The sequence below is a fragment of the Lycium ferocissimum genome, chromosome 10 (genome assembly GCF_029784015.1).
Source record: "Lycium ferocissimum isolate CSIRO_LF1 chromosome 10, AGI_CSIRO_Lferr_CH_V1, whole genome shotgun sequence".
Lineage (NCBI taxonomy): Eukaryota > Viridiplantae > Streptophyta > Magnoliopsida > Solanales > Solanaceae > Lycium > Lycium ferocissimum.
The window spans coordinates 54,572,588-54,590,328 of NC_081351.1; the positions used below are offsets into that span (position 1 = coordinate 54,572,588).

The window sequence follows — 17,741 nt, forward strand, 5'->3', positions numbered from 1 at the left end:
ATTAGAAACCACGACCTACTCCAGTAGGATTTCACTTCCGCTAACCGAGCAACTTCAGATTACAACTTATTGTAAGCTAGGAACTAACTCCCATAATCCCTCACCCGTTACGATAGTAGCAACCTAGGAACTAATTCCCATAGTTCCTCAACCTTTGCAATACTCCGATTGCAAATACCTCCACTTGACTAACTCTAGCCAAGGAAACTAAGGTCAACTACCTCTTAGCCGGACCCAACTAATACACCTTAGACTAACACTAGTCAAGGGTACCACTTAATAGATTGAAAGGTAAACTGTCTAACAACTATTAAGAGTTTGAAATACCTACAACAGCTTCTTATAAGAGAAGAGTAGGTTTACAAGTAAAAGCACATGAAACAAAGCTTAAAACAAACTAGGAGACTAACGCATCTTGAGTGTTGGAATCAGGTCCTTCAGTTTGTGATTGGCTTTGTTGAACACTTGGAGAGTCTTGCGACGGTTGCACCTTTTGGGTGATTTTTAGGTTTTCCAAGTGATACATAATATGTTGCAACATGTTGTATATATAGTGGGAAGCATGTGGGATGGATAGAGACCACTTATTCAATAGTTTGACCTAAAGCATGGACCAGCTCATTGATGTACTTATATGTAGTGAGTAGCTCAGCTTTACAGCTGTCTCTGCTAACGATGCATGGTACACAACAAGCAGATTACAGACTAGGTCTCTATCTGGTTTTGAATCAGTTTGACGATCATCAAAACAAAAAGCACTTGGATTTATCGCTTATCAATGAAACTTATCTAAGCTTTAGGTAGCTAAGGATGACTCGAGGAGTACTATAAAATAAAAAAAACTAAAATTAAATGTAAAATAATTAAACTACTAATAGACATACAAATAAAAATAATAATGTTTCGTTAGTTATATAGTAAGACGATATATTTTTATCTTTTACAATGAAACTTATTTAAGTTTTGTAGAGAAATATAGTAGAAGAAAAGGTAAATCAGAGAGACCTTTTGCTAGCCCAAGATCGTTACTAAGATCAGAAGATTCAACTAAAGAAGAGGAAGCTTTGGAAAGGAAGTGCTTACTTGAATTGCTTTGAAGTGGGTTGTGTTGGGTTAACTTGGCTTGGTTACAAATGACTAAGGCCACCCCTATTTATACTTGTGCAGGGATGGTTCTAAAAATACTTTTAGATACATTCATAAGACAAATCTAGTTATCTTTCTATCTTCTAACACTACTTAAAATATCTAGATATTTCTATCTTCTACTATAAAGATCTAAATGTCTAGAATTTCTAGACATTTACTAAATACAATATATATCAAAGATATTACATTATAACTCTCTAGAAACTCTTCTAAATATCTATGATATTTTTGTTCTTCCAAAAAATTAACTTTAATTTTTCACACTCTCCCTTAAAATATTTTTTTGGAAGCTATCCTGAACTTGTCGCGGAAGAACTCAGACGAAGCTTTTGGGCATGCCTTGGTGAAAATCTCAGACATGCTTTCCTGTCTCCTCTTGCTTCTTCAAATGATGAAAGTTTTCCGCCATTAATTGGGCCTGCAAAGAAGCATGAATATGTACCGGCAAACTTTTCATCTTTGTAGCGAGCTGGCTTAACAGTATTTCTTTTTGACCTTTGTGAACCACGTGAATCATCTTTATGCTGAGTTTTACATTCTTGAGTTTCCAGACTCCCCCTTTTTCTTAGCTCCTTGACAATTGTGTTATCTGGAGAAACACCTGAGTCGGTCACGATCTGACCATTAATTTCCTGCAAAGACTCAGCACTACCATAGGATCCACCACTAGATTCCTTTTTCAGCTCCTCAATGAACTGTTTGTTAGCTTCAGAGTATCCGAGAACCATATTATCTGTCTCTCCATATGAAATTGAGCCTTCAAGGTCAACCTCTTCATTTATTTGACCGTCAGCTTCTCCGTCAGCTTCGAGTATTTGACCTGAGCTCGTGATTGACTCTGATATGGCAGATGATTGACCGGAGACTTCAACTTCCACTACAACTCCCTCAATGCTTTCTCTAGAATGGTCACCATTGTCATATATAGTTTCAGAAACTTCATGCTCAGGATCTACTTCAACATCCTCCACGTCCAGACTTTTATTACTAATTTCAGGATCTGCTTCGTTGATTTCCTCGATGGCAGCTGCCACATCACCAGTCTGAACGTCTTCAGAATCTTTTTGCTTTTTGTTGATGACACCAATGCGTTCTTTCTCCACTTGATGGACTGTATTATCTCCTGAATCCACGATCCGGTCTTTTTCGAAATTGAGGGAGGCTAAGGCATCTACTGCTCTAGTCTCAGCTACGAAGCACCTTCCCCAGTCTTCTTCTTCTTCTCCCCATTCTTCTTCTTCTTCTTCTTCTTCTTCTTCTTCTTCTTCTTCTTCTTCTTCTTCTTCTTCTTCTTCTTCTTCTTCTTCAGCAACTTTCTTGGTTTGAGCCAAGTTGCTTTTTTTGGCTCGGTAAAATCTTTTTATGTGTCCTACTTCACCACATCGGTAACATTTAATAGACTTCTTACCATAATGATTAGAAGAATCCTCCTTCTGTCTTGACGAGCTTGAACCCTCATGGAATTGAGAATGTGTCATATCTCTTGAGCCACTTCACTCTTGTATTTCTTTAAAATTCCTCTTGTTAGCAACAAGAGCATTTCCTTCCCCTTCTTTGATAGACACACTAGCCATCTGTTTGGCTAGTAGCTCCTGTGATGACAACAAATTCTCAAACTCCTCCAAGGATGGTTGTTGAGTCCATCCTTGAATTGATGTAACAAAAGGAATATATTCTTTCTTCAAACCACGAATGATAATTCTTCTCATTCGTGCTTCAGAGATAGCCTCATTCGGATTTAATAATGAGATCTCTGAACATAAGTTCTTAATCTTAAAAAAATATTCAGCAATAGAAAGATTACCTTGAATGGTGTTAGCCAATTCATTCTTCAAGATCTGTAGCCGCGCTTCATCCTTCTTATTGAACAAACGATCAAGGGTCCTTCAAATTTCATGAGCTGATTTGCACCTTATAATATGATCAAACAAGTTGTGCGAGATAGACCTCATTAGGATGAACTCCGCCTTCGCATTAATCTGCTTCCACTTCTTGTATGCGCCGCTATTTTACGGTCCGTCGGTAGGAGGACTAGTGTAACTACCATTAACAACATCCCACAAATCCTCACCCACAAGGTATGACTCTATACATGTTTTCCATACCTTGTAATTGGACTGATTCAATAACTCCATCCCCAGTCCATTAACACGGCCGCTCAAATCCATTTAGAGAAACCAGTTGAACCTACCACTAACCCGATACAATAACAACAACAACAACCTAGTGAAATCCCACAACCTGAGGTCTGGGGAGGGTAGAGTGTACGCAGACCTGACTCCTACCAAGGTAGGACAAACAAGTTCCGAAAGACCCTCGGCTCAATAGAATACCACTAACCCGATCTTGAAATAAAATCCAGAAGCCAACCTGTAGCTATGGCTCTGATACCATGTAGAGAAATATAGCAGAAGAAAAGAAAAATCAGAGAGACCTTCTGATAGCCCAAGATCGTTACTAAGATCGGAAGATTCAACTAAAGAAGAGGAAGCTTTGGAAAGGAAGTGTTTACTTGAATTGCTTTGAAGTGGGTTGTGTTGGTTTAACTTGGCTTGGTTACAAATGACTAAGGCTACCCCTATTTATACTTGTGCAGGGATGGTTCTAGAAATACTTCTAGATACATCCATAAGACAAATCTAGTTATCTTTCTATCTTCTAGCACTACTTATACTTAGAATATCTAGATATTTCTATCTTCTACTATAAATATCTAAGTGTCTAGAATCTCTAGACATTTCCTAAATACAATATATATCAAAGATATTACATTACAACTTCCTAGAAACTCTTCTAAATATCTATGATATTTTTATTCTTCCAAAAAATTAACTTTAATTTTTCACAAGTTTTACGTAGTTAAGGATGATTCAAGAATTACTAAAGAATAAAAAGGGAAAATTACAATTAATTGTAAAATTGTTAAACTACTAATTGACATACAAATAAAAAAACTAAGTTTTAATTGATTGTACATTAAGAAGATATATTTTTATCATTTATCAGCTAATTCCAACACCACCTATCACACCAACAATGGTTGTGGTGTAGTGGCTGGTACTACTCCATCCTTAACCAAGGTCTCGAGTTCGAGCCCCCTTGGGTACGGAGCCACTAGTGTTAGGGAGTGCTTTGCCCCCCAATGTGGGACTACCCGGCATGAATCCGGATTAGTCGGGCCCTAATGAGGGTACCGGACACCGGATGGAAAACCAAAAAAAAAAAAAGCCACCTATCACCATTTATTCACAAATTGAGTTCAACAAAAACATTAGAAATTATATTGAGATAGGAGTTTACGAATACGACATCTAACTAATATAACCTCCAGCTAATGCAATAGGAGCCTAGCACCACCTATCGCAATCACAAATTAAGTACTTCACTAAGTTAACTCTTACCGTAAACAGATATTACCTTAAATGACAAACTTTGAATTTAGTTTTAACATTATGTAAATAGTCATCTAAAGTTCTGATACTCATGATACAACAAAAGATTCACGGAGCAAACAATCTAGTACTTAATTTTTTATGGAATTTTTCATGCACCTCCTTTCTTTGATAGATACAAATTGGTACATTGGTATTATTCTAACATTTAAATTTGCATAAATGTTATTCTTTCAAGTTTCAGTTTAACATTTTACCAAAACGAAAGTGAAGCTTTAATTCAAAGAATATATTGAGCTTAGAAATGTTAAATGCATTTGTATGACATATTATGTAAACAGATATTATCTTAAATGAAACCAAATTTTGAATTTAGCAGCTTTTCTAAAAAGATATGAAAGGGTCACTCCTTGAACACAAACCGCAGCAACAACAAAAACTGTTAAATAGTCATAAAACATGTACTCCATAAAGAACAAATTAACAGAAAAGGGAAACCGAAACATGATCCACGAAATTTCTAATAAGATAGTATTCCGCAAGATGCAATATCAAGCCTAATCCTACGAATAAACAATAAATTGTGGATGAAAACTTATGTCAAAAAATTGAATCAAACATTCGAAAATTAGAAACTGGATAGTTTATTAAACTGGGTAAGAGTCTGACCTTTTATTTGGGCCGGGGCTGGGGTTGCATCTCTAGACTCATCAATGAGAGCAGAAGCGCTCCCATTTTCTGCCACTATATTGGTTGTCTCTTCTCCGTTACATTACACCAGTGGTTATGGAGTAGCAACAATTAATAGAAGAAGAGGAAAAGGTGTAATTAAGAGAATTAAGAGGTGTGATTAATAGAATTAAGAGAGTGATCTTTCTGTCTTTGTAATATATATATATACTGATTAATTTTAGAATGAGGAAAAAATTCAAAAAAATAAGAAAAAAGATAAATGCATTTGGAGGCCTTACAGAGGTGTCACATCACCTTATCTATGACTAATTTTATATATATATATATATTAATTTAGTGTAGGGCAAAATGATAAACTAACATTGAAGGTAGGAGCTTTCTATTTTTTTTAGTATAACTAGTTTCAAGCCAAGATACATAAATCTAATTCTATGATGTAATTCCTGGAAGTCAATTTTAGGTACTTAGTTTTTTCCCCTTCAACAAAACCAATTTCGATATGTAAGAATTATAATGTCATAAATCTGACGAAAAGATAGTTTCGGTTTATGACGATTTGAGTTATCATCTTGTGCATGTCTTATATTCTTTTACTTCTATATCATTGAAGCTGAGATAAACAAAACTTCAATTGACTTATCAAACTATTTAAATGAAAGATGGGCACTAATTTCATCCTCCCTTGATCATTTAATACATTTCTACGCCAAGATTTCTATTTCTAAAATAACAATAGATTTAATTTCCGATTGTTCTTATGTTAGTATGGTTTTACTATAAAAGCAAGAGAGTAAATTGCAAAAGTTACTGAAATTCATTAATATAAGATAACTTGCATATTTTTAAATTTGTTAGTTGACTTAGTAAGAGGGCTGGAATTTAATTTCATAACATTCTACATCCAACTTCAGAAAATATAGATAGATAGATATGATATATGTCCAACTCCAATAACTTTGTGGTCTTCTAATTTCAGCATACAAATCCACAATGGTACCACAACTCCAATATCACAATCTTAATTCACAGTGAATCTTAAAAATAGAACCAGAAAAACTCACCGAATCATGTGTCAAGTGTCACATAAATGGGATGGGATCAAAAGCTGACGTCAAGTTTGTTTACTACTATATCAATTATTTACAACAAAACTTTACATGACACAAATGGGATGCATGGTTGCTCGAAGTTGACAACAGGGATATTAGTCCGAAGGCTTTGGCCTCCTTTCCTTTTACCTCTAGACAGGGGCTATTTGTTCTACTGTTATCTGATCTTCCTATGACATATTTCTAGCAAGATGCTATTATTGTTTATGAACAAAATTTCTGGCAGAGTTTCTCATTGATGTTTGTTTACATAGGGCTGTTTCCAAGTACCTCCAAACCTTGTTTACTAAGGAATCTGAGCGTGGGAAAACATCTCTCTTCATGGACAGTCTATTAGTTGGTAAACCAAGAAAGCAGGTATCTGTGCCTATTCCTCATCGTGGGAAGGGCTGGGCAGCTCATCTCCATACTCCGAGACCTGTGAAATCATTTTTCTCACTAGATGATTTGGGCTGAAACTACTTATGTAAAATAATCTTAGATACGCGTACCTGACGGGGAACAGTAAGGCAGGGTGGAATATATCCAAGGCCCATCCGTGCTGGACGGCAGGCAGATTGCACAACAGTATTCTTATCAAGCTTCACTTCGTGTCCAAAAGCCCTTAAGTAGGCCATGCCAAACATTTCGACTGGCATGGCCTCATAATCATCTGGATCAACCGCTGGAAAGTCCTTCAGATGTAGACGGTCCTTCAAACCCGTCCGAAAACCCGACCCAAATGTGTTGGGTCCAACACGAATCATTTTCTTAAAATGATCTACAAGAAATCAGAATTAAAAAATCAGAATGCTAAAGGTTATCTTTATTCTATTTGAAGCAGTTTCTGGGCTACATATAAACTGGAGCAAGAGCTATATTTATCCAATCAATTAAGTGCCGCAATTACAAAATTTGGCTGGAATTCTAGGGGGAAAAATAGGGGAGCTTCCTACAGTATACTTGGGTTTGCAATTGGGAGCCAAAAGCAAATAAAAAGGAATCTAGGATGGAGTGCTTGAGAAGAGGGAGAAGAAACTTTCAAACTGGAAAAGCCAATGGTAGATCCTGTTGAAACAGTGTACTAGACGCCATGCCTACATAAATGATGTCCTTGTTCCCTATCCGCTCTAATGTCATCAAGAGTCTAGATGCCTTGAGAAGAAACTTCTTATGGCAAGGCAATGCTGATACAAAAAAGATACGCCTGGCCAAATAACCTTGATAAAGAGCAAAAACAAGGTGGGCTAGGTCTCTGCAATTTAAAAATCCAGAATCAGAGTTTGTTAATGAAGTGGCTGTGGAGGATGGCTTCTGAAGAAAACTCTCTATGGAAGGAGGTGATCAGAACTAAATCTGGTGAGGAGGTGAGCAGAACTAAATCTGATGAGGATTCCAACTGGATTACCAAACCAATTTCCACTCCTTATGGGTTAAGTGTTTGGAAAACCATCAGAAATTTGTGGCCAACTTTCCTAAGCAAGTCAAGTTTTACAGTGGGAATGACATGAAACAATTTTTCCCTGATATCTACAACCTTAATCAACAGCAGAGAGCTACTGTAGGAGAGCTATGGGCAGAACAAGGGTGGTATTTCACTTTTAGGAGACTTTTCAATGATTGGGAGTTAGATTACATTTAGATATGTGTCGGGAACCATCTTGTAACTCTTACTTTTGGGCTTGACCATACAGCTTGTGTGGTCAATTTTAGATATAAAACTGTTACCATTCTCAAAAAAAAAAAAAAGAAAAAAAAAAGAAAAAAAAAAAAAGAAGAAGAGAAAGCCGATTGACATGTCGAAATCCTGAACTTACAAAAATTAAGAGGGGGTGAGAAGGGTTGGTAAGGAGGCAAGAGAACACTCACCCGGTGGGGATGCGACTAGAGAAGGATCTAGATATCCGGATAGAATCGCGGAAACTAGATCTATCTCAGTCACCCAAGGCAAGGATCGAAGGTTTGGGAAACACTCTACGATGTGTGATCCTGCTGGAACGACACATATCACATGGTCACTTTTCTCCAAGGCCTGAAAGTAGAGGAAATAAACAGTAAGTTTAAGCACTAATCTTACAATCTTCTGTGTCTCGAATCAACTCAAAAAGAAAATTACCACCACTTGGCTGACTGTTGAAGACACCTTTATATACACTAAACTAAGTAATATATTTTCTGTTACAAGTACAAAACAATGCCATTTACCAATTCTATGAAAAAAGGAAAAAGGACAAGAAGGATGCACTTAAGTGAGTGACAGTTTTTAATATGCTTGTTTAGGCATTTTGTATCTTCAAAATGTTTGCCGTTCTCCCCCCTCCCCCTTCTAACAAGCATTCAGATTTATGAACTTGACCCCCTATCCATTAAGAAATACATCATTCGAGAGGCTGTGCCCTGTACCTTTCTCAGATATGCTAGGAGTTACCAAAATAATTCAATCTTAAGGGGAAGGAGGAGCAGGCAACAATAACATAGGACATTAGGACAGACCACTTCAGCCAAAGAAACGTTGGCACCTCCAGCTTCCAGTAAGGACTGCAACCTGCCCTGAAATTTATACTGCAAGGAAAAGGAAAAAGATGGTCTTAGCCTAGCACATTTATCTAAGTAATTCCCAATCAAGTCATCTTGCATGACTTGCTTTATGTAATAGCAAAAGTGCAAAACATTAGCAGAGGCTAAATAAAGGCAAAGAAATCAAAACTTTGCAGCATTACTTCTGAATCTCAGCTGAACTAATGGGATAACTAGTTAAACTTATTATGCATAACTACATCACAACAAAAATCTAGATAAGCTATAGACGACTCTGAATCGAACCCACAAAACAGAAACTAGAATACTGGAAGAACTAGGGAAACGATCACCTCGTTTTCTGGTTCTAGCAAAAATGTATATCCTTTCAAACAGTACTTCCGAGACGGAGGATCGACCGTTTTCACGGACACTCCTTCCAGCATCAAGGTTGGTGCATGACTGGGTAACCAAAGCACGAACAATCTTATTAGCGTACAAAAGAATATGTACAAGACATTTCAGACCAGCAAAGCATAATGTGATTAATCTTAATGGAGTACTTACGAACTGTAGCTTGGAATAGCGGTGCAGATATTTTTTCCTGCTATTAGCTGAAATTCATACTCAACCAATTAGAAAATGATTGCAGATATCAAGTTTGAATGAAAATAAATAAACAAGAGGAAAATAACTTTCTTCATGGTTGGATATTGTAAGAGCTTGATGCTACGAAATAAAGAGCTAAGGCTAAGTTCACTTTTCTTCTGTTTTCTGAATGAGTAAACAGTATCCATTTCAACAACTCGCAAAAAGAAGTTATGAGCTCAAAATTACAAAAGGTAGAAAGATGTAGGTCCCTTTTCAAAGAATAAGGAGCCACAAAATCCACGAAAACATTTATTGTCATGCACGCTTTTTAAGGTGCACCAGAAAGCTGAACTATAAACTAAAGAGTCTGACGCTACCTAGGGAATGCCTAATTCCTTCAAAGAAAAATTGGCTTCTCTTCTGTATAAGTATAATCCATTACCCATATAATGCATAATCCATACAACCCATATGATGCAGAAACATAACATTTCAGATCATTTCTCAAAACAAAAAAGATAATAGTTCAGACCACACTTGTGCTTCTTCTTGACGTAGGTCCATTTTCAAGGGGTAGGGAGCCACTAATCCAGGAAAACACTTATATCATGTACGCTTTTTAAGCTGAACCGTAAACTAAAGTATTGCTAGCTGTGTAGGGAATTCTTGATTCCTTCAAAAAAATCATTTGGCTTCTTAACCAACATAATGCATAGAGATAATATTTCAGACCACACTTGTGCTTCTTCTCGATTTCGTCCTTTCTAAAAGAATAGCAAAAATAGTCTATTATAGCAAGACTCAATAACTAAACCATTTTTTTCCCTGATGAAAAGGGAACAGAGTATCACAGAAATAAAAGCATAATGCTACCATTGATTATATCACTCAAATTATGAAGTCCACGCATAATGATACCCACATGTTTATATTTGGATCCCTCTTGAAGATTGAATAACTATCTCAAATCTTCAGACTAACGAACTGAAAGGACAAAGATCTAACATAATGTAAGATAGGAAAAGCCGAAAAGCATAATCATGAAACAGTTAAATCATATTCCTCATATTAGTAAATCTATGCGTAACGATTTCCATCTGTTTACATTTGGTTACAGTATCATAGCTTAAAAGTACTAATTTGTGTATCTAGATATTAGCAACTCTAAATGCAAATAGACATGTATGTTGGCAGATTACACTCGCAAAAATCTAAGCTGATTTATAGAAAGAGTACCTCAAGCCAACTATATTGAACCAAGGGTTTTCTAGCGACAATAGCATTAATCAGATCCTCACTCACTGGAAAGGAGTCATCTACAAGCACATGTGAGCAGTCCAAACTCCACTTTTTAGTTATATTGGCACCTGCAAGGAGATTGATACTTTTAGGAATCTGATATAATCTGCTAGTTTTGAGATTATAATCTATGATCACGGCATCTAAAAAGGCATGAAAGCATTCAAGATACTTTCTGTGTTTGTAAGTGCAAATAATATACTCCCTTTGTTTCAATTTATTTGTCTTAGTTTGTCGCGGCACAGAGTTTAAGAAGTAAAAAAGACTTTTGAACTTGGGGTCTTAAACTAAAGATGTGTCTAACGTACAAAAATGCCCTTTGAATCTTCTGGTCTTACGTATATCGTGTAGGATGTTAGGTGCAAAAAGTTACTAAATATAGAAAGTGTCATTCTTTTTCAAACCAACTAAAAAGGAAAGTAAGACAAACAAACTGAAACAGAGGGAGTAGGTTTTATTCTTTTTTGATAATATTTAGGTATTTATTCTTTTAAATGTAGCTACAGTAGAACAAGTAGCAAATCTGGTCTCTAGGGATATCTATGAGGTCATATTTTGATATTCTCTTGCAGTTCTTGGTCCTTTTGACCACAGCCCAATAAAAATATAGGTATAAAAATAATTTGTTGTATTTCTGTCACTTAACCAGAATTTGTGCATTAAGACTAAGATGACTCACATAAAGTCTTTATTTTATTTTTGGCTTCTGAATTGTGATCATTCCTAGCATCATTTTCTCCACCGCATAGGAAACAATGGTTTAACATTAGCGGAGGAAAATATTCAACCAAAGGAGCATCATGAATTCAACAGACCAGACCAATAATATTATAAACATACTGAAACACAAAAAGGCATAAACGATCTGAGCAGATATTTCTGTACATAGCATAATGATCACTCACCTATTGATGACACCTTCATTGTAATAAGTTGATTTGTGTTAGAATTCTTCGGGCAGCAAATGAAAAATATGAAGGAGACGTAAGAGAATCTGTTTGACATATATCATCACATCAATATGCTGTTCAGTGGGATTGATGACACTAACAAGACGTAATATATAGGAGGTAAGAGTTGCAATATGTAACTTCAATCACCTGTAAGTTGCATCACCAGTTCCAAATGAAACTAGATCCCCATCCTTAAGCATTGTTTCTTTATTGGGAAATTCATGGACTTTCTCAGTTGAGCCCACATTCTTGTTCAGATATGTTCCATTCTTTGAGCAGTCTTTTATGCGTACTTTAGATAAAATATTTGACAACGAATGATCCAAAGAACTCATCTCATCAATTGAAATCTCTGCATGGATCCTTGAAACTCCTTTATCTTTCTTGACAATGACATCACATCCTTTTCGACCCACTTTATATGTACCTTTATCAAAAAAATAGTAGTTATCTTCACCTGTCACATAAACAACAAGCAGTGCATGTATTAGTGCATGCACAAATTACCAAAGTTAACAATCATCAGAATGCTATCGGGAACTTAGAAACGAGAGTCTCCAATCTGTAAAGGTACTCATGTTTATCTACTGCAAGTTGATTATTATCTTAATGAAAGTACCTTGCTCTTATTACATTGATGGAAGAAGGTTTCTTATCAAGAAAAGGACAAATTGACTATTTCTAGTCTAAAATGAAACAACAACAACATACCACAAAGTGGGGAAACCAAAAAATTTTGATAAAGTAAGGAGTTTCAACCTACAATGCAAAGCAAGAAAAGAAAAAAAAAGAAGTCATTTTCTTGAGTTGAGTGGAACCTGGAAGTGGGTCGACTGGAAAAAGTCCCCAAACCATCTTTCTTGATTTTTGGTAACAGTGAAGAAGGTGAACGTAACGCCGTCGACAGGGGATTCAAGAAAGTCCAGAGAGAGATTGCTATTTGCTGTGAGAGTAGAGACTATAGAGAAGAAAGTAAAGATTATTTGGGTGATTCAATCAACGGTGACTAAAAATATTTCAAATTTAAGGGGGAGCTCAACTTATTTCTTTTCTATTAAGTTGAGTGGTGATACTTTAATGAATTTTTGGACTTTGTCTTGTAAGTTTTATTTTTTACATTTTGACCCAATATCTATAAAATCTTAAAATACCTAATAGGGTTTATTTGAAAAAAAAAGGCGCCAATTTAGGTTATCTTATTACATTACTCTGTGGGAGCTCCACCTATTTCTTTTCTATTTCTATTAAGTTTTATTTTTCACATTTTGACCCAATATATATAAAATCTTAAAATACCTGTCAAGTCGGGCCATGGAAAAGTTTTCAGAAGCAGAACAGAATTAGGGAACGCGTTAATATTTTTAGGAAACTTCGGAATTAGAGTAGGATTAGGATTACCAGTCCCAACCTATATATACATGGTTGCTAGAGGGTTAATTATTCTGTTAAAAAAAAAAAAAAAAAAAAAAAAAAAAAGAATTTACGATGAAGATGGTGAAGTTGATGGTGAAGGCGAAAGAGCAAACCAGGTGCACTTCGGCTAGGCTTTTGTTATGGAACGAGGAACTAACGAGGAATCAGGTATCAGAATCTGAAGGTCTGTGTGTGATTATAATTCGAAGGAAATACATGAGGCTTAATCCTTGTGAATGTGGTAGTTCTGATTGCGATACTTTGGAGGATAGTTGTTGCTCTACTGTCATCCCCTTTGAACTCTCAAGATTACTAAACAAGGATTCATCCTTATTTCGTATGCTTCTAGCTGCTACTCTTCAATTCCCCTCTAAAAACATTCTACAACTCACCAAATCTATCTCTACTTGCCTTTTCACTCAATTTGAGTTTTCTCAACCACCACCGCCACCACCACGACCTACATATGTGATTGCCCTTGAAATTTCACACAATCTCTTTATCGATTACACGTCACATGCTTTTGTTAAGCTGAGTGCTTTACCCTGGAGACCTCCCGTTATCCCGTTGTTTTGTAGGTTTGAAAAAGAGTGGGATGAGGAAGAGGAACTTCGTACTTGCGCACGTAGTCTGTCTACAACTGATTTCATGAATGATCCATATCATGGCTACTACGGTGTAGTCCTCCAGTGTCTCTATGCGTTAAGGGAATATACTGGTGAAGCTGGAATTTGCCCAACTAAACCACCTATTGCTGCAGATGTACCAAAAGGACTTGTGGAACTCAGAGCCGCTCCTACTCTCCTACACTACCAACACAATGAAGATAGCAGAGATCTAATGGACGAAACTTGCCCCGTTTGCTATCAAGATTTTAAAGAAAAGAGTCAGGTGATTACAACTAATTGTTTGCACGAATTTCATACTAAGTGTCTACTATCATGGCTATCAAAGAAAAATACGTGCCCAACTTGTCGAGCTGTTTATCCTTTGCATTATTCGCCCTCTTCCAGCTGCCGTAAACGTCCTGACCACAACATATTGGAGGTTAGCAATAAACGTCATAAGCACGACATGTTGGAGGCTAGCATTTAAAGATTGTACTCTCCCAATTCATTTTATGTGAACTTTGATGCGGCAACAAACTGTAAGAAAGAAAAAAAAAAAATTCTTTATAAACTTGCTGATGTTATTAATCAAATCATGAGATTTCCGTGGCTGTAAAATCAACCAATTAAAAAAGAAAGCGTGTTACGTAAGATGTTCTATGTTTTTCGATTTTCTTGAATTCTTTGTTCTTTTTTGGTATCTATAGCTTTCATGTGCTAGATAACATCTTGCAGATTTGTGTTGGCTAATGTCCAGAATTTGCTGTCTTTTTAAGTTCTCTTGTTTAAAAATTGCATCTTTTCCAATTTTCCTTGTATGTTTATTGCAGATTCTCTATTATATCATCAAATATCAATTTCAATTTGAAAACGAAGTAATTTTTCATGTGCTGGAAAGCATTCAGTTGCTGGCTGTTTTGTTTCCCTGAAGTTTGGACGTCAACAGAGGCTTTCCACCATTAATCTCACAAAAAGAACAATTTTTTCATAGTCAAGTTGGACTGAAGAAAAGACCTAATAAGACTACTCATGCTAAGGATCAGAATGGGTTCAAACAAATACACAAAATAGCCTAGAGTAGGGCCTAGAAACTAAGTGGACCGAATTGGAAAACACTAACAGAAATCTGGGCATTCTGCAGTTGCGGATTTTGCTTTTCGTCACATTCCGTTGCCGCGGAATGAGAACCGCCATCGCGATTCTGAGATGGCACTTTCCTCTTTGAACTTCTTGAACTCGAGTTTCGCTTCCTTCTTTAGAACTTCCAATCTAGCATGTTGTAGACAGTAAACCTTCATGGCTTCTTTCCTTAATCTTATATCTCAAGCTCCTTATGGATATATGAAGGCTTCCAAGTTTATAATAGCTACTTTGGGTGCTGTCAGTTGTATACGAGAGAATATAGAGTGCCACGTTAATCATCATAAACCATTGTTCTTATCAAAAAATCTTCATAATTCGTACCAATAATAAAAAAAAAAAATCTTCATAAATCATGGTCTTGATTTTAGCCAGAAACAAGTCAGCGACAATTTGATGATTGTTTCTGTGGTGATATTATTATAAGATTTTACAGTTTAGAACAACAAACGACACTGAGTAAATAATCAAAATTGTGTATATTATTAATTCATAAAAATGAAGAAAATCCTATCCTAACTTCATTCTACTGTATATTCAGGCTTATTAGTCTCTTCCAGAGGGAACTGCATCTGTGGTTGGGCTGATTGCCAGATGATTAATCATTACTGCAACTTGGTATGATTTAAAATATATTGAATTTGAGTATGAGGAAGATGGTGGGCTATATGTTTTATCCGTTCGCACATCCTGACTCCCTTCCCCATCCACCAGACTTAACCTTCTGTTCCTATTTGATTCAAGCTGAAGGAGTAGAATAGCACATGAGATACTAGAATTTTAGCTTTTTGGCATCTAAAGTATGGAATTGCTCTAACACTTAAAAAAATGCATTTTGTCTTGAACAGAAAGTCCTTGCAAGCTATTATTAAATCAACATCTGGAAAGATGAGGCCATCCATTATGTCGTAGCAAAGCACTGGTCTTACTGTGGACAAGAAAAACTTTCTGCTCGACGTTACCTCTTATATCTGTTCATGGTTGTGAGTTATAGTGTTTAAATATTGTAGCTGAGTTTTGTTTCAAGTATTTGCTGTTGAAGTAACTTGATTATGGGATGTCAGGAAGCAAGGCAGTGAGCAAGAAAGTAATGAGGATGCTGGAACATCTCAAAAATTTGCTCGTCTAATATTTTTACAACATCTGAGATGGCATCCCCATTAGCAGTTAGTCATTGCTGTTTAACTGTGTTGAAGAAGAAGCATTTGGGAGGTATGTTGCCCCTTCTACCCCTCCTGAAACAAGAAAAGATAAGTTAAAATAAATGAGGAACTATTCCTATGAATAGAAAGAATAGAGTATCTTGGAGGAGACTCACTTGCACCAATAGTGGACCCCCAAAATGGACTTTCATCTTATATTTAGCTGTGTTGGGCAGACTATATACTAGAGATAGACTCTTTGGATGGGGTATTGTTGATCACACAAATTGTCCACTGTGTGGAGATGCAGATGAAACTGTTGAGCATTTGTTTTTCCGATGTGCACCAGCTCATAACATATGGCTGGCAAGAAATCAAATAGGATGGCAGGATGAGGTGATCTGGGCAAGTACTATGATGCATGGGAAGAGTCCTAAAGCCGAATTGTACAGAGTAGTTACGGCTGGAGCAGTCTACAACATTTGGCTAGAAAGAAATCAACGAGTGCTCAAGAACATACAGAGGCAACCTTCAGCTATTGTTTGTGTGATTATTCAAGAGGTTTTCCTGAAGACTAGTAGTAATAGGAAACTGGCACCAACCTTAGAGTCTTTAAACTTTTATCCTTAGTTAGTAGCAGTGGAAGTCGTACTTGAGGTAGTTGTTTAAACATAGGCTTGTAGTAGATGTTTGTGTCCATCAGCTAGTGTTCAGTTTTTTTTTCCTTGTGTAAAGTTTATAATTGGTATAAATTCGTTAGTTACCAAAAAAAAAAAAAAAAAAAAAGAGAGATTAGATTATCTCTAATTGACCTAAATTAAAATATTTCTTGCTTGTTATTCTTTCTTACTGTTCATTGTCACCAGTGCATTATACTTACAAGCAGTATTGGCTTTTCTCATGGTTTCATTTGGTTTAGCTTCTTTCCAGATGACCTATTTACAAATTGAACAGAGGCTTGACCTCTTTGAATGTTGATAGACAAAATCTTTCTTTTTGTTTATTATCTGTAACTCAAGAGAGAAGCCTACTTTCTTTTTCTCTTATCTAAGGATTGAGCGATTGTCCTGTGATGTTATTGATAAAGTTTCTTTGGATTTGCCTTTCGGGGAGCCGGCCTCATGCTGTTGGAAAAAGAGCCCACACTTTCCTTTTCCTTTTTTCTTTTGAAAATCCCAGGCGTGAGAAGTATATATCTCCAAGTAGGCAGAGTTTGAAACTACATGAAGACACCATTGGTGATGATGTTAAGAAAACATTAGTTTTAACAGAAGCTTCACAAATAGGTGATTCTCCGCAGGTCTCGCAGACACCAAACTGTAGGACAGCGGACAGATAATGCTATATCCACAGACGGAGCCAGGATTTTTAGTTTATGGATTCTGAACCACAATTTCTTTTGTTTATTGGGTTATGAATATATTTCTTATACATATCAAATGAATTTCAACACAAATTCAAGGTTTGAACCAAAGCTACTGGGTTCTAGCGAATCCGTAGCTAAAGGGGTGGATTTCGTGTCTGGCTATGAGCCTGTTTGTATTGACTTATTTTAGGTGCTTTTAAGCCAAAACAACTTTTAAGCACTTTTGTAATGTTTGGGTAAGATAAAAAAGTGTTTTTAAGCACTTGTTTTTAAGCTAAAAGAACAAAATTATGGCTTTTGGCTTATAGCCACAAGTTATAAGCCATCCAAACAGGTTCCATGTCCTCTCCTGTTGAGATTGCTGAAAGAAAGTGTAGAATTTGAGAAAGA

General features: G+C 36.2%; 2 protein-coding genes across 10 annotated transcripts; one reads left to right on the top strand and one right to left on the bottom strand.

Annotated features, from left to right (window-relative positions):
• Positions 1-6,166: 6,166 nt before the first annotated feature.
• LOC132032396 (nibrin homolog) lies at positions 6,167-12,754 on the bottom strand. Its single transcript, XM_059422014.1, has 10 exons — positions 12,501-12,754; positions 11,830-12,139; positions 11,635-11,723; positions 10,667-10,797; positions 9,407-9,453; positions 9,193-9,301; positions 8,816-8,884; positions 8,192-8,354; positions 6,835-7,103; positions 6,167-6,761 (listed from the first exon to the last, which is right to left on the bottom strand). Exons 1-10 carry the CDS (start codon positions 12,535-12,537, stop codon positions 6,711-6,713), a joined length of 1,275 nt encoding a protein of 424 aa, XP_059277997.1. The 5' UTR covers positions 12,538-12,754; the 3' UTR covers positions 6,167-6,710.
• Positions 12,755-12,943: 189 nt separating this feature from the next.
• Positions 12,944-16,934, top strand: LOC132034329 (uncharacterized). 9 transcript variants are annotated; one of them, XR_009409045.1, is made up of 3 exons: positions 12,944-14,142; positions 15,385-15,823; positions 15,908-16,934. XR_009409045.1 is itself a non-coding variant. In XM_059424643.1 (2 exons), the coding sequence occupies exons 1-2, from the start codon at positions 13,168-13,170 to the stop codon at positions 15,391-15,393; spliced, it is 984 nt and encodes a 327-aa protein (XP_059280626.1). In that variant the 5' UTR covers positions 12,944-13,167; the 3' UTR covers positions 15,394-16,933. The 9 variants fall into 9 exon arrangements, 4 of the variants coding, with proteins under 4 accessions (XP_059280626.1, XP_059280628.1, XP_059280627.1 ...); XR_009409044.1 differs by having other exon boundaries at positions 15,385-15,461; positions 15,692-16,932; XR_009409046.1 differs by having other exon boundaries at positions 15,385-15,461; positions 15,908-16,931.
• The last annotated feature ends 807 nt before the right edge of the window (positions 16,935-17,741 follow it).

Excerpts from the sequence above, each read along its gene's own strand:
- LOC132032396 (XM_059422014.1), bottom strand. The coding sequence starts at position 12,537 with ATGGTTTGGGGACTTTTTCCAGTCGACCCACTTCCAG. Across the intron at positions 10,798-11,634 it reads AATGAAGGTGTCATCAATAG|GTGCCAATATAACTAAAAAG; the intron begins GTGAGTGATCAT and ends ATCTCCTTGCAG. Across the intron at positions 9,302-9,406 it reads GCTATTCCAAGCTACAGTTC|TCATGCACCAACCTTGATGC; the intron begins GTAAGTACTCCA and ends TTGGTTACCCAG.
- LOC132034329 (XM_059424641.1), top strand. The coding sequence starts at position 13,168 with ATGAAGATGGTGAAGTTGATGGTGAAGGCGAAAGAGCAAACCAGGTGC.